The 13967-nt window shown below is 35.9% G+C and overlaps 1 protein-coding gene across 5 annotated transcripts in view; it reads right to left on the bottom strand.

Annotated features, from left to right (window-relative positions):
- The window catches only part of DIAPH2 (diaphanous related formin 2), a 931860-nt gene that overhangs the window by 521292 nt on the left and 396601 nt on the right, over positions 1-13967 (bottom strand). For all 5 annotated transcript variants that reach the window (XM_025372654.1, XM_025372652.1, XM_025372653.1 and 2 more), the window contains one exon: positions 11878-11972. In XM_025372654.1, coding sequence (XP_025228439.1) covers positions 11878-11972 — 95 coding nt within the window. The remainder of the gene's footprint in view (positions 1-11877; positions 11973-13967) is intronic.

Here is a 13967-nt window from a genome sequence, read left to right as displayed (position 1 = left end):
CAATTAGTCATAGCACTCAAGGAAGAAAAGCAGACACCTTCTTTGCTTCTCCTGAGAAGCAACTAATTTTTCAATACTATTCAGCTACATACACTGAAGAAAAATTATAAAATGAAGGCCAAAATATGTACTCTTATTTTTCTCACAAAGCTGAAAGACTTCATTAAATGGTTCTGTCACTTGGAATCCTTCACATGGGATAAAATAAATGATCATCTTATTAGTAATTGAACTACCCTTTCATTTTACTAAAATGCTCCTTATTAATGCAGAGACGGAGTCCAATGCCCCTTATACTGCATTAAGTAAAATTAAGTCTTTATTTTTTGACACCTAATTATATATTTCACAACACAAACAATAATGAATGTCAATGAAGACATTTATAATGTCATCTAATACTGGAAGAAGATGTTTTAAGGGATAATTTAATTTCTACTCTGACTTCCAATGACAGAGATTGCACAAAGTGTTTTTAATTAGTAAACTTTCTGTTACTACTTTTTATTGCTGTCCAGCAGTAAACTCCCCAACCCACTCGCCCACCTGCATACCACAGCAAGGAAAAACAGGTCAAACAATGGGCTTTAAAAAATCAATAAATGGAGCATCTTATGAACCAAGTTGTGATCCCAGATTGACTATATGATGTAAACCTCTCTGAGCCTTGGTTTCTCCTCCCGTGAAATAAGGGAAATGAGTAATTTATAAAGCTTACTTCGGTTTTAATTTTGGTGGCCTCTGATTCTACGACAGAGATACAAAGGCAAATAATTTTTAATTGACAAAAAAGATACATATTTATGCTGTACAAAATGATGTTTTGATATATGTATATACTGTGGAATGACTAAATCAAGCTAATTAACATATCCATTATTTCACATACTTATTTTTTTGTGGTGAGAATATTTAAAATAGACCTTAGCAATTTTCAAAGCTGCAACACACTGTTACTATCTATAATCACCATGTTCTAAAATAAGTTTCCTGAACTATTCCTCCTATGTGAAATTTCATATCCTTTGATCAATATCTCCTAACCCCCACTCCCACCTGCAGTCCCTGGTAACCACCACTCTCCTCTGTGCTTCTGTGAGTTTGACTTTTTTAGGTTCTATATACTGTATAAATGAGATCACACAGTATATGTCTTTCCATGTCTGCCTTACGTCACTTAGCACAATGTCCTGCAGGTTCAAAGATTTCCTTCTTTTTAAAGGGTAAATAGTGTTCCAACATGTACATACTTTGAATTGGAGCACAATGTGTATAAGGCTGAAGGGAATGGTCACACCTTAGTAAATACTTCATAAATGAAAGGTTCCACAATTTGGAGAGAAGAAAAAAGAGATATTTTAAGCATTCCATCAGGTAGAATTCTCCCTATCATACTGGCCTTCATCCATATGCATTCTAGACATTCCTAGGAGGGAATCCTGCTTATGGTCTTTCCTGTAAAGTGATACCTCTATAGGTTACTCCTATCTAGCAACTCTCCCCTTTGCCTGCTGTCATATACTAAACCCATTCTCCTACTTCTGATCAACTGAAAACACTCTTGAAGCCACATTTTAGAACTGCCATCTAGCTTTGCTATTCCCTAAGTATTTATTATATTTTTCAATGCTTTATTAGAACAAATACTCAAAGTTGATATTAAATCCTAACTAGTTATTCTGAACCGGTCACACCATTCCTGATTAATTATTTAATATGACACATTCTTGGCTGGGAGTGGTGGCTCAGGCCCGTAATCCCAGCACTTTGGGAGGCCGAGGCAGGCGGATCACCTGAGGTCAGGAGTTCAAGACCAGCCTGGCTAACATGGCGAAACCCCATCTCTACTAAAAGCACAAAAATTAGCCAGGTGTTGGTCTGTAGTCCCAGCTACTCAGGAGGCTGAGATAGGAGAATGGCTTGAGCCCAGAAGGCAGAGGTTGCAGTGAGCTGCGATTGCGCTGCTGCACTCCAGCCTGGGCAACTGAACGAGGCTCCGTCTCAAAAGAAAAAAAAAAAAATTATTCTACTGCCAAACCTTCAGAAAAGGTCATGTTTTTACTTTTAGGTACTTCGATTTCTACATTCTTCTACTGCCAAAACTTCAGAAAAGGTCATGTTTTTACTTTTAGGTACTTCGGTTTCTACAAAATATTTTCTAGCAATACTCAAACTAAAAAAATACAATTTCATTCATTTTAGGTATTGATAATTTTACATAGCCATGATTTCAAATACTCTCATATATTCTAAATGATTCTAAATATAGAGTATATGATTCTAATATCACCCAGTATACTAAAATAAAACAAAATCTAAACAAAAAATATGCAAATACAAAAACACCAGGTTCCTAAAACATTTTCAGATCACTTGCCTTAAGGACCTCAAATTATGATAGCCTCATCTCAGTTTTTAATAATAATACAAACATAAATAATACAAACATTGAAAGCTAAATTTTACAACACCAAAGACATGAATAACTTACAGTAATATAAATCCAACAACACATTAAAGCTGTTGGAAACAATTGATGGATAAACTTTTGTTTCATTTATTGAAGCAGAATATTTTTAAAAATCTATAGAATATGTATAAATATTAAAAGGTTTTGATGGCATTCTAGAGTCCTCATTCTCACCTACTGCAGTCCCCTCAAAGCAGCTCTTGCTTTAACTTTCCTTTGATTTCTTTATCTAGAGGCCCCTTACTAGTTTATTGTCATTCAATTATATTTTGCTACTCTAAAGACTACATTTCTCTTGTCAGCATGCAAATCAACTAAAATACAACATAAAGCATGAAAAGTAAAGATCAAAGGGGTTAAAGTGAGGTTTCTGAATAGTCCCCTCAAAAATAGTACACTACTCCTGGATACTTCCTTTGTCCCTATTTGATATCTCTATTTCTGGGATTCAGACAGTACAGAGAAAGGAAGAAGCCCCAGGAGAATTATCACCCTGCTGATAATTCTTTCCATTAACATCGAAAACTGAGGGCTGACTATTCAATTGTAAGTTTTGAAGGAAAATATTTCAAAATACCAATTGTAACTGCACTGCTCCTACTCACTGGAAAAGACATTTTTTGTGTGCCTATCATGTAACCAGCAATGTGCTAGGGGACTGCTTCATGTGTTATTTAATTTGATCCTTTCAACAAACTTACTAGCTATTTAAAAGATAAAAGAAAATGGACTCAGAGAGGTTAGGTAACTTTCTCCCATTCATATGGCTGGTAAGTGGCAGAGCTGGGATTCAGACCCAGCTCTCTTCATTTCAGAGTAGAAGTTGTTACCATATTATTTGATTTATCTAAAAGACATATTTAAAAAACAAAACAAAAATAAATAAGTTTTTAAAAATGGTGTAAAGTGAATTGCTCAGCACTATTAAACTATACATGTAAATACTATGTGGTAAAGGGGGAAAAAAAAGCCAATTCACACTGATATGATTGCCTGTATCCACAGCTAGAAAATAATTATGACCTGTACTTTAAGCAACGCTTGACTAGGGGTATCTGCAATGTAATGGGAATGCACTCTGCCTTAAGATGAGTACTTCCCATTCCTGGGATATAGAATTTTTAAATGTACGGTATCGTTTTGTTTGGACCTATACTAATTAAATGTCCAAAACCTGTCATGAAGTTCATAATAAACATAGAAAATAACAGCAAATGACAGGGAGCGTATTACATTCTGAAACTACTACATATACTTCAGAAATAAAAGTAATTCTTAAGACAATGGTTCTCAGCCAGGGAAAATTTTGCACGCCAGAGGGGATTTTTCAAAGTCTAGAGGCATTTTGGGTTGTCACAACTGGAGGTGGAGCTGCCACTGGCATCCAGTGGATAGAGCCACAGATACTGCTAAACATCCTATAATGTACAGGACAGCAGTCAAAAATAAAAAAAGAGGGAGAGAGAAAATGGGCCCGAAACACCAATAGTGCCAAAGTTGAGGAAACCTGATTTAAGCATATGCTTTCAGCACTTGCTAAATACTTTTAAATTTATTCTTTGTGTAATATTTAAGACACGAAGATGGATACAAAGACAAAGAATCTACGTGTCTACCACTGAGTTTAAGAAATTAAAAGAGTTAAATTTCCCTTGTGTATTCCTTCCTGCGTCCCTAAAATATTTTAAAGAGATTAGTTAAAATACCCTTATGTTATACCCATTATTATACTATGTTAAAGTGTGCCATAGCATGTTAAATTTTATATTATATTATGTTAGATTATACTATAACTATCCCAACTCTTTAAAAGATTTAATAACTAGGTACATTTCTATTTTACATAGGAGGATATCTAGAATTATAATAGAACCTTGCAAAAAGAAGGTAAAGATTTATTCCTTATGTATGGAAGGAAAGGTTTTGATTATCTCTTTAGTACATAAGAGAAAGTAGTTTTATAGATACGATCAATTACAAATGTGTATAATTTGTTAAATACATGAGTAGTCAATAAGCTTTGGACTTAAAACAAATTTGTATGCTACAAAAATTGAATAGGGAGCTAGCTGGGGGAGGAAATCATGATTATTCTCTATCACTTTGATAATTCCATCAAGGACATTACAGCCTTGACTCCCTGTCCCCTGAATCTCTTAGGCTAAGTGTCTAATGCTTTTTGTCTAGCAGTAGCCTCACAGCTAGTACTTAGAGTAGGGGTTATGGTATAACCTTGCTTTTCATATCCCAGTTCAGATTTTGGAAGTTTATATAAGGAAAAAGAGGCCACCTACCAAGTTTTACACTTGTTTTTGTTTGTTTGTTTTTGAGATGGAGTCTCGCTGTGTCGCCCAGGCTGGAATGAAGTGGCATGATTTCGGCTCACTGCAATCTCCACCCCCCAGGTTCAAGCAATTCTCCTGCCTCAGCCTCCTGAGTAGCTGGGACTATAGGCACTCATTCCTACGCCGGACTAATTTTTGTATTTTTTTTTCAGTAGAGTCAGGGTTTCATTATGTTGCTCAGGCTGGTTTCAAACTCCTGACCTCAAGTGATATTCCCTCCTTGGCCTCCCAAAGTGCTGGAATTACAAGCACGAGCCACTGCGCGCAGCCCCAAGTTTTACACTTATGAGGAAATTCCTGTTCTACCCTGACCATCATCTCATTTCAATAGACCCAATGGATCTATAGTATGAAAGAACCAAAATTTTAATGAAGTTCTACCATAAAGAAGGCAGCATAAAATATGATTTCTGAGGTCGCACCTTACTGAACTGTTAGTAAGACTTACGTTTTGCTCAAAATGTAAATAGGCTCAATTTTTTTCTTTCTTTTTTTTTTTTTTTGGAGATGGAGTTTCACTCTTGTTGCCCAGGCTGGAGTGTAATGGCACGATCTCGGCTCACTGCAACCTCTGCCTACTGGGTTCAAGCGATTCTTCTGCCTCAGCCTCCTAAGTAGCTGGGATTACAGGCGTGCACCACCATGCCTAGGTAATTTTTGTATTATTAGTAGAGACAGGGTTTCACCATGTTGGCCAGGCTGGTCTCAAACTCCTTGACCTCATGTGATCCACCTGACTTGGCCTCCCAAAGTGCTGGAATTACAGGTGTGAGCCACCACGCATGGCCATAGGCTCACTCTTTTATATTTTAAAAACATTTTGCACAACCCAATTAGTACAAGAAAAAATTAATTGTTTAAAGCTACCTTTTCTTTCTCTGTGAACAACAACACAACTGGTGATAGTGACAAATGAAATACTGGCATTAATCAATAATAGACATAGAATAAAAATAAGCAGCCAAAACATTTGCTTGGAATATGTGTAATTATAACAATAGACTGAAAGTAGCAAACAAGGGTCAAAGGAAACTTCAGTAAAAGAAAAAAACAACAAACAAACAATTTTTTAAAAAAATCACCTAACTATTTAAAAGCAAAAGGTGCGAAAGAAGAGCAGCTCATAGATAAAAAGAATTTTCAGACCGCAAAAGCATGCCATAATTATTCCACCGTGATGATAAGAAAGAAAGAAATGTTTTATGATTGTTACTGTCATTGCTACTGCTTCATTTTCCCTAAAGACTTGTGAAAATGAACATGGTGAATACAAGTTGTTATTTAAGAGAAAAATGTTTTCAAATTCTACAATACTAATGCCATTATAGCCTTAATTGATATACTTGTAGTCTTCTAAAGTCATCAGCCCTTGTAAAGTGAATGCACACATGCAGACTCACAAGCCTGCATAAAATACAGATGGTCGATAGCCACGTAAGTAGATCAATGATTACAAAGATGGATTGAGGAGACAAAAACGAGCTCTACTATTACACATGCATGAACTTCCTGACTGTAAGAATAATTATACTCTAGAACTGGTTAATTGAGGGAAGTTGAAGAATCTTTTTTCCCTGCAGAATCAATAGATACCCATCTATCTTTGATGACTTAGGTGTAGCATTGCCTGGAATCAGCGGAATGGACTGGATGATCTTCGTGTCATTCTGATTATTCTGTTGGTACCCAATAATAAGTTATATAGATCATATAATCTGTTTTGAGATAAAAAAATCACATTTGGGAAAACATAATCATGTGGCAATCTATAAACACCACACACTGAGTACAGTGCTGGTTACTCAAATGGGCGTCAGAAAAGTAAAACAGCCAATATATGTAGAAACTATTGGTGGGGCAAGGGAGGGAGGTTGTGGGGGGTAGAAGCAAGCTGGCATATTCCCATGTATGCATTGTAGAGAAACATCTATGGAGGTATTTCTGTAGTTTCCAGGTATGGAGGCATCCGGGAGTTTTATTTCACCTTGGGTATTACTAAGTAAAATTAAGGTCTTTCATCAAAGAAAGAATTTACTTAGGAAGGAAGAAAAGAAGGGAGGGAGGAAGGGAGGGAGGAAATGAGGAAGGAAGGGAGGGAAGAAGGGAATGAGGGAAGAAGGGAATAAAAGAATGTAAGAGAAAGTAGCAGGAAGAGAGGAAGGAAGGAGGGAGGGAGAGAAGGAAGAAAGGAAGGAAGGAAATGTCAAAAAACAAACAAACAAACAATGCAAGCGGAAGAAGAACAATAGATAGGACACCAGACAGTTGCATGCCCAGTAGGAATGCAGATGTCCCTTATAAGGGAGACAGAGACCAAAATACCACAAATAAACAGAACATTTGCTTAAGGAATACAGGTGTCTGGTATGAGGTGCAGACTGTTTCAAGAAAAAAACTATAGAAAAATAACTATTTAAACTAAATAAGTCATTATAAGCTGACATAATGAAGGAAATATCTCTTTTCCCAATCTCCTTCTCTTATTCATCACTCTTTAAAAGCCTCTTGTGTTGGCTTTGATGATACACTATAGCATCCTGGCCTTCTCTCTGATATGCTGACTCCTTTTGCTCTGATTTCTCTAATACCTCCCATCCCCTTGACTTGTACGGTCCCCAGATATGCAGTCCTTAACTTTCCATTTGTTACATTTTTCATGAGGAAACTTAAGAACTTCATTGGTCCTGATACTCCAACAGTCACTTCTTTGCAAATGACTCCAAAAATTCTTATTTTCAGTCTCAGCCTCTATTCTGACCTCCAGTACATTTTCCAATGTAATGTTATTTGTAAAATTTTTCTCTTTTGCCCTGAAAGTATTTTCTCCCCTACCTGATTTGCCTCTCGGTGTCAGGGCTACAACCATTATCTCTACTACCAGGATTTTTCAATTAATCATTCTTTAAAAATTTCTTATTTATCCAAATTCCCTTTTGTCCTGCTTCTGAAATAGTCAGGGCTTTATTACACCTTACACTGGAAACTGCAATGATGTCCCTTATGCTTGAAACTGCAATGATCTCCCTATGTCAAGTCTCTTTACATCAAGCCATCTGACATACTGCAGCTAAGAGTACCTTTCCTAAGCACACAATTTGACCATGACCAAACTCAATAGCTCAGCATTCATGTTGTCTACCAGGGATCAAAACTTCTGGTGTATACAGGGGTTAGGAATGAGTCAGAGTAAGTAAAATGCAATAGGGAGTGGTGGGATCTGTGGCAAACTGGAGAGTGTGTGATATTAAAATTTCACTAATTAGGCACTAGAAAGGCCAAATAAAACATAGGTGAGAGAAAGTGAGAGGTAGAGAGCGTGAGCACCTGTGAGTCACCAACTTGCTATCTGTGTGCCTCTACAATATGACCACCACCAAGTTACTAATATTTTATATGCTCTTTCTCATTGCTACCCTATATGACCTCTTATCTATACCAGAAAAATAAAGACATTATCCTTTATATACCTCAAGCCTTTGGCCACCATTCTCTTATCCTAGCCCTCTCTAACTGAATCCTACTAGTGTTTCAAAGTCTAGAACACTTCTTCCAGGAAGACCACCTTAACCACAGCCCACCCTAACCCACAGTTCACCTTCTGTGAACCTCTATATCAGGATAAAATAAAATAAATAGGACTACATAAAATACCAATTACATTTAAATAGTTATCAACATATTTACCAAAATAGTGATATAATGATAGAAGTGCTTGATTACAGCATTAAAAATAATCTCTAGTCACAGCTCTAATAAGTACTGTAATTTTGAAGTATTAATGACTGTAACAGTATTTCAAGATATCTGCCACAACTGTAATGTGATATGAAAATATTTATTATTTCTATTAGTGAAAAAGTTAGAGGTACTGTTAATACTACTTTGGTCTGTTGCCTACACTCTTAAATAATATGCTAAATATTAATTAGGAGCTAATGAAAATAAAGATGTAATATTCTTCACATACAAGTTTAGGACCCCCTGAATTCTCTCCATGGGTCCCCAAAGAGGGCTTTGAACTCCAGGTTACTAACCCATGCTTTATCAGATCTTGACAAATTATTCTGCAGCAATAATATACTATCTTGTATGCTGATCATCTTTTTTTTCACATATTCCTTAAGAATATAAGTATAAACTCCCTACCTAGAATCATTTGCATGCACTAATGACCTCAAATAGAACATAATTTTATTTTTCCCTTCACACATGCACCACTTTTTTCAAACCGCTCATTTCATTACTCTGTCAATGCTCTATATACATATTTGTTTTACCACTGATATCCTAAAAAGCACTGACTGATTGGTCTTAGATTTTTCTCTCAGTAGATCAAATTAAATTATACTGAAACAAATTTTGTAGGCTAGAATAAAGATTCTAAAAGTCACAAAAATTTAGTACACATTATTTGACAGTAACTCATAATTACATACATTAAAAACTCCTCGACAATCTCAGGATATGGTGTACTTTTAAATGTTTCTACGTGCTACTGCAAGTATTTTAGGTCATTTCAATTTTTCCCACATAGAGAACTCATTTTCTAGCTTAAATTTAGATATTTTGAAATAAAATGAAAATTGATGTTTATTAATCATCTTCAACTTGGTGCTGGATCTTGCTGATTAAATAAAAGTTTTTCTGATTTTTTTTTAAGTAAGACAATTATCCTGCCAAATAACTAAATTCTATTAGTTGTCTGCCCAGCAAGAGCCTATTGACCCATACTGGAAGAGAAAATACTACTACTGTTAATTCAAGTCTCTGGGAAGTGACGTATCACTAATTGCTGTTTGTTTTTGTTGCTATGAGGAGACAACTATGCTACATGAGCAAAAAACTATAATTATGCATGGATGGAGTTTAGCACTGTAATCAAATAGAACTTACAACAAAGTTAATCTGATGATACACATTTAATGCCATGCATTATCGATGTGCTACATGGTAATTAGACATAAATGGTAAACAGCTCATATGAATGGCAAATTGATGTTACTTTTCCATCACTGAAACAAATGTTCTGGAATTGGGGGGAGAAAAAGGTGCTACTGATTATAGTCTTTTCTCCTGACAGAGGGAAGCCATCTCTCTTGGGAACTAGAAAATCATGTAATTATTTCTACCCAGGTGCATGCATCCTCTTTACCAGAAGATACTCAGCCATTTTATTTGTCTAGATAAAAGCAATACTAACCTTAAAAACGTGGCTGAGTTACTCACCACTTAGGCCCTATACCCGTACCCAAGTAGCACAATTCCAATTATGTATATTATACTACATGTTAAACTGTTTTCTTCCCACAAGCAAAACTAAGAAAATGGGTTTTGATGAAAAAGGGTAAGGATTGAGAAGAAACTTTAAAGTATCTGGCACTGAGAAGGAAAGCAAGTTGGCTTTTAAAAAGTCCTCAGCAAACAGAAGCCATGAAATTGGTGGGTAAAGCAGGATATGGGTAACATGTACAGATGCGTGAAAAAGATAAAGAGATAAAGGCTTAGAAAAAGGAATGGAGGTCTAAAAGCAAGAAAGAGATGACATAGGTCATCTTATTAAACCTTAGTCCTATTTTAAAAAATCATGCCTAGATTTAAGACATATACATGAGGTAAACTTTAATGTAAGCCTACAATCCAAAATAGAGGAGATTTCCACAGAGACATCACTTGCTCAAATTATGTATGCAGGTTCTCTGAGATTTACAGAGTTTGCAGGGAATGTGGCAAAACTGTTAAAGTTATAGAATAAGCTATTTAACTATTTGATGTTTTTGTTTTGTTTTGTTTTGTTTTGAGACAGAATCTTGCTCTGTCACCAGGCAGGAGTGCAGTGGCACGATCTTGGCCCAGTGCATTCTCCACCTCCCAGGTTCAAGTGATTCTCCTGCCTCAGCCTCCTGAGTAGCTGGGATTACAGGCGTGTACCACCACACTCAGCTAATTTCTCTATATTTTGAGTAGAGACAGGGCTTCACCATGTTGGCCAGGATGGCCTCGATCTCCTGACCTCGTGATCTGCCTGCCTCAGCCTCCCACAGTGTTAGGATTACAGACGTGAGTCACCACGTCCGGCCCTATGTGATGCATTCTAAAACTCAAAACCAACTGCATGGCTCAAAAACAAAAAACAACAAAATAAAGAAAAAAAGAAAAAACTACAATGACTATATGCTTCCACAAAAATCTCTACAGTTACTCCTTTCAAAAATTAAACCAGACAGGGCCAGACATACTAAGAATTCAAATAATGTGTTAGATCCGTATAGTCCTTTATTATACAAAGCACTTTATTTGGTTAGATCCTCACAATGACCCTGTAATTTCAAATGAGAAAATAGAGGTTTAGAAAGATTCAACAGTTTGTTCATGGAAGGCAGAATAATATAACGGCTTTAGAGTCAAGATAGACATTGTTTTGAATCCCAGCTCTGGTACTTTGCCACTTACACCACTTAGAAGCTTTGTGAAATTGGGCAATCTCTCTAAACCTCAGTTTCCTTATTTGTAAAATGAGAATAATAGTGCTTATCTCATAGGATTATTGTAGGATTCAATGAAATCAAAAGTACAGACAGTGCTGGACATAATCAGCAATACATGTTATGTACCCAAACAGAGTTGGGTAAAAGTTACTCAGCTTAACAATGGGTATGTTAAATACCCACTAATTTTCAGAAAGCTGTTTAACCTCTTGACCCCTCAGCTTTTTCACCCATAAAATTTTAAGAACAATATATACTTAATGGAGCCATTTTGGTGATGAAGTACATGTAATTGTATGTACAGTGAATAATGGACAATGATATGTCTATATATGCATATGCTTATACTGAAAAGGATATATAGCTTATAAGTGGCAGAAACAGAATTAGAACCTAGATTTTCTATACTGAGTCCTCTTACTAGCAACACAGCTAGATATTCCTGATTTTATTAAACTACTCAATGTCTTTTTAAAAATCTAAATATAGAAGAGAATTTTCTTACAACTCCATTGAGAAGAGAATAGTCCAAAAAAATCTGTGAAAATGAATTTCAGAAGGAAAATATCCAAGTTACCTGAATTAAAGCCTCACTCAGCAGGTCTTCATTAACCTCCAGAATAATGTTTCTTATCTCTTCATATGGCATGCGATATGATCCCAGAAAGATGGCTAAAATAAAATTTGATTTTAGTAAAAGTAGAACAGCATCAACATGTTAAAGTCCTAATAAATGCCTGATTTTCATTTCATAGACTCAAAATACGAAACTTGTCACTAATACTAATTTACAGAATTATGAACAAACAACAGTTGTTCCATTCGATGGACTACTCACTCTATCCATTTAGACAAAATGGCCTATTTTCTCGGGCTGTAATGTTTATAGTTAGTGCATATTTACACACAAAATAAAATTCCTACTAATGACTATATGCTTATGCCTTTTAGATTAGGATGATACACAAAATGACCCATGAAAACTTAAGAGATTTTATTTCAAGTTAACCTTTTTATTTAATGAAGAATTTAGTGTGGAGATTGTCAGATGCATCCAACACAGTATTTCTCAGGAAAGACAATAAAATAACCAAATAAAAAATTATATCCATCTACTCCGCAATTCTCCCACATAAGAAAAAAATTAAAGGGCCTAAATCATCAGTGTGCTTTGCATTCCTGCTTATATTCCTGTGGTATACTATTGCTTACTTTATATACTGACTCACAATTTCCCCTGCCAACTTTTTCTTAAGTGGAAATCTATCATATCAGATTAGAATAATTCAGCAAATTAAACCTAGAATAGCTAAGGATTATTCAGAAGGTACTTGCAACAACATGTTCCATTAAACATATTTTTTAAAGAACACAGATGTGTTCTTATCACCAGAACCTGAACGTTTCTTTTTTTTTTTTTTTTTCTCTCTCTTTTTTTGAGACAGAGTTTCTTTCTTGTTGCCCAGCCTGTAGTGCAATGGTGCGATCTCTGCTCACTGCAAACTTTGCCTCCCAGGTTCAAGTGATTCTCGTGCCTCAGCCTCCCAAGTAGCTGGGATTACAGGCATGTGCCACCACACCAGGCTAATTTTGCATTTTTAGTAGAGGCAGGGTTTCACCATGTTGTCCAGGCTGGTCTCAAATTCCTGACCTCAGGTGATCCACCTGCCTTGGCCTCCCAAAGTGCTGGGATTGTAGGCATGAGCCACCATGCCTGGCACCCAGAACTTGAACATTTCTAAGAATTTTTTTTTTTTTTTCATGAAAAGGTCTATATGCCTTCAGCCATACGAAAAGAAAACAAAATCCTTACTCTATAGGCAAATGATTACCTTATACATAAGACCAAATGAGATCTCCACAATCTAAAAGAATAATGTTGACAGAAATCAACCAGCAATTGAGATCATACTGTGTTTTTTTTTTTTTTTTTTTTTTTTTTGAGACAGAGTCTCGCTTAGTCGCCCAGGCTGGAGTGCAGTGGCGCGATCTCGGCTCACTGCAAGCTCCGCCTCCCGGGTTCACGCCATTCTCCTGCCTCAGCCTCCCGAGTAGCTGGGACTGTGTTTTAAAGAAAAGTACTGAACATCAACTTTGAAAATGTACTATCAAATAAGTACATTTACACATTCACAACAGCTACTGGTAAACTGCTTTTCTGATAGCAACATTTCTACTGACATGAGAATGATGTGTTGTTTATTGTAATGATTCCCTATACCACATTCTTTAACAAAATAAACTCCCATGGTATTACTTTGTGCAATTAGAAATGCTCAATGTGTGGAAATTTCTGATGCATAGTGTTTTAGTATCAGCAAAATCTAAACACAGTCTACTGTAGTGACAGAACAAAAATTCTGAATTCAAGACAGAGGGAAAAGTATGCTAAAACTTAAAGGCTTACATAAATGAAGATGGGTTTAACTGTCCATCTGCTTTAACAAAAGTATACTTAATGGCTGACCGGTTTGTTAAAGGCTTAAAGGTTCACAAACCAGTTTTTAAATGCAGTTAAGGTTAACAATTTAAGTAGCTCACATCACAATTACTTCAGACATAAAGGAATAGCAGTAGAAGGATTTGCCCAATGTAACTAGTGAATACTCTAAAACTATCAATCCCAGGTCTAGACAGAAGGAAAAAAAAAATCACTTTTTATCAGTT

This window comes from Theropithecus gelada, chromosome X (assembly GCF_003255815.1).
Source record: "Theropithecus gelada isolate Dixy chromosome X, Tgel_1.0, whole genome shotgun sequence".
NCBI lineage: Eukaryota > Metazoa > Chordata > Mammalia > Primates > Cercopithecidae > Theropithecus > Theropithecus gelada.
The sequence above is the reverse complement of the archived record's forward strand: the minus strand, read 5'-3'. Positions and strand labels throughout refer to the sequence as shown.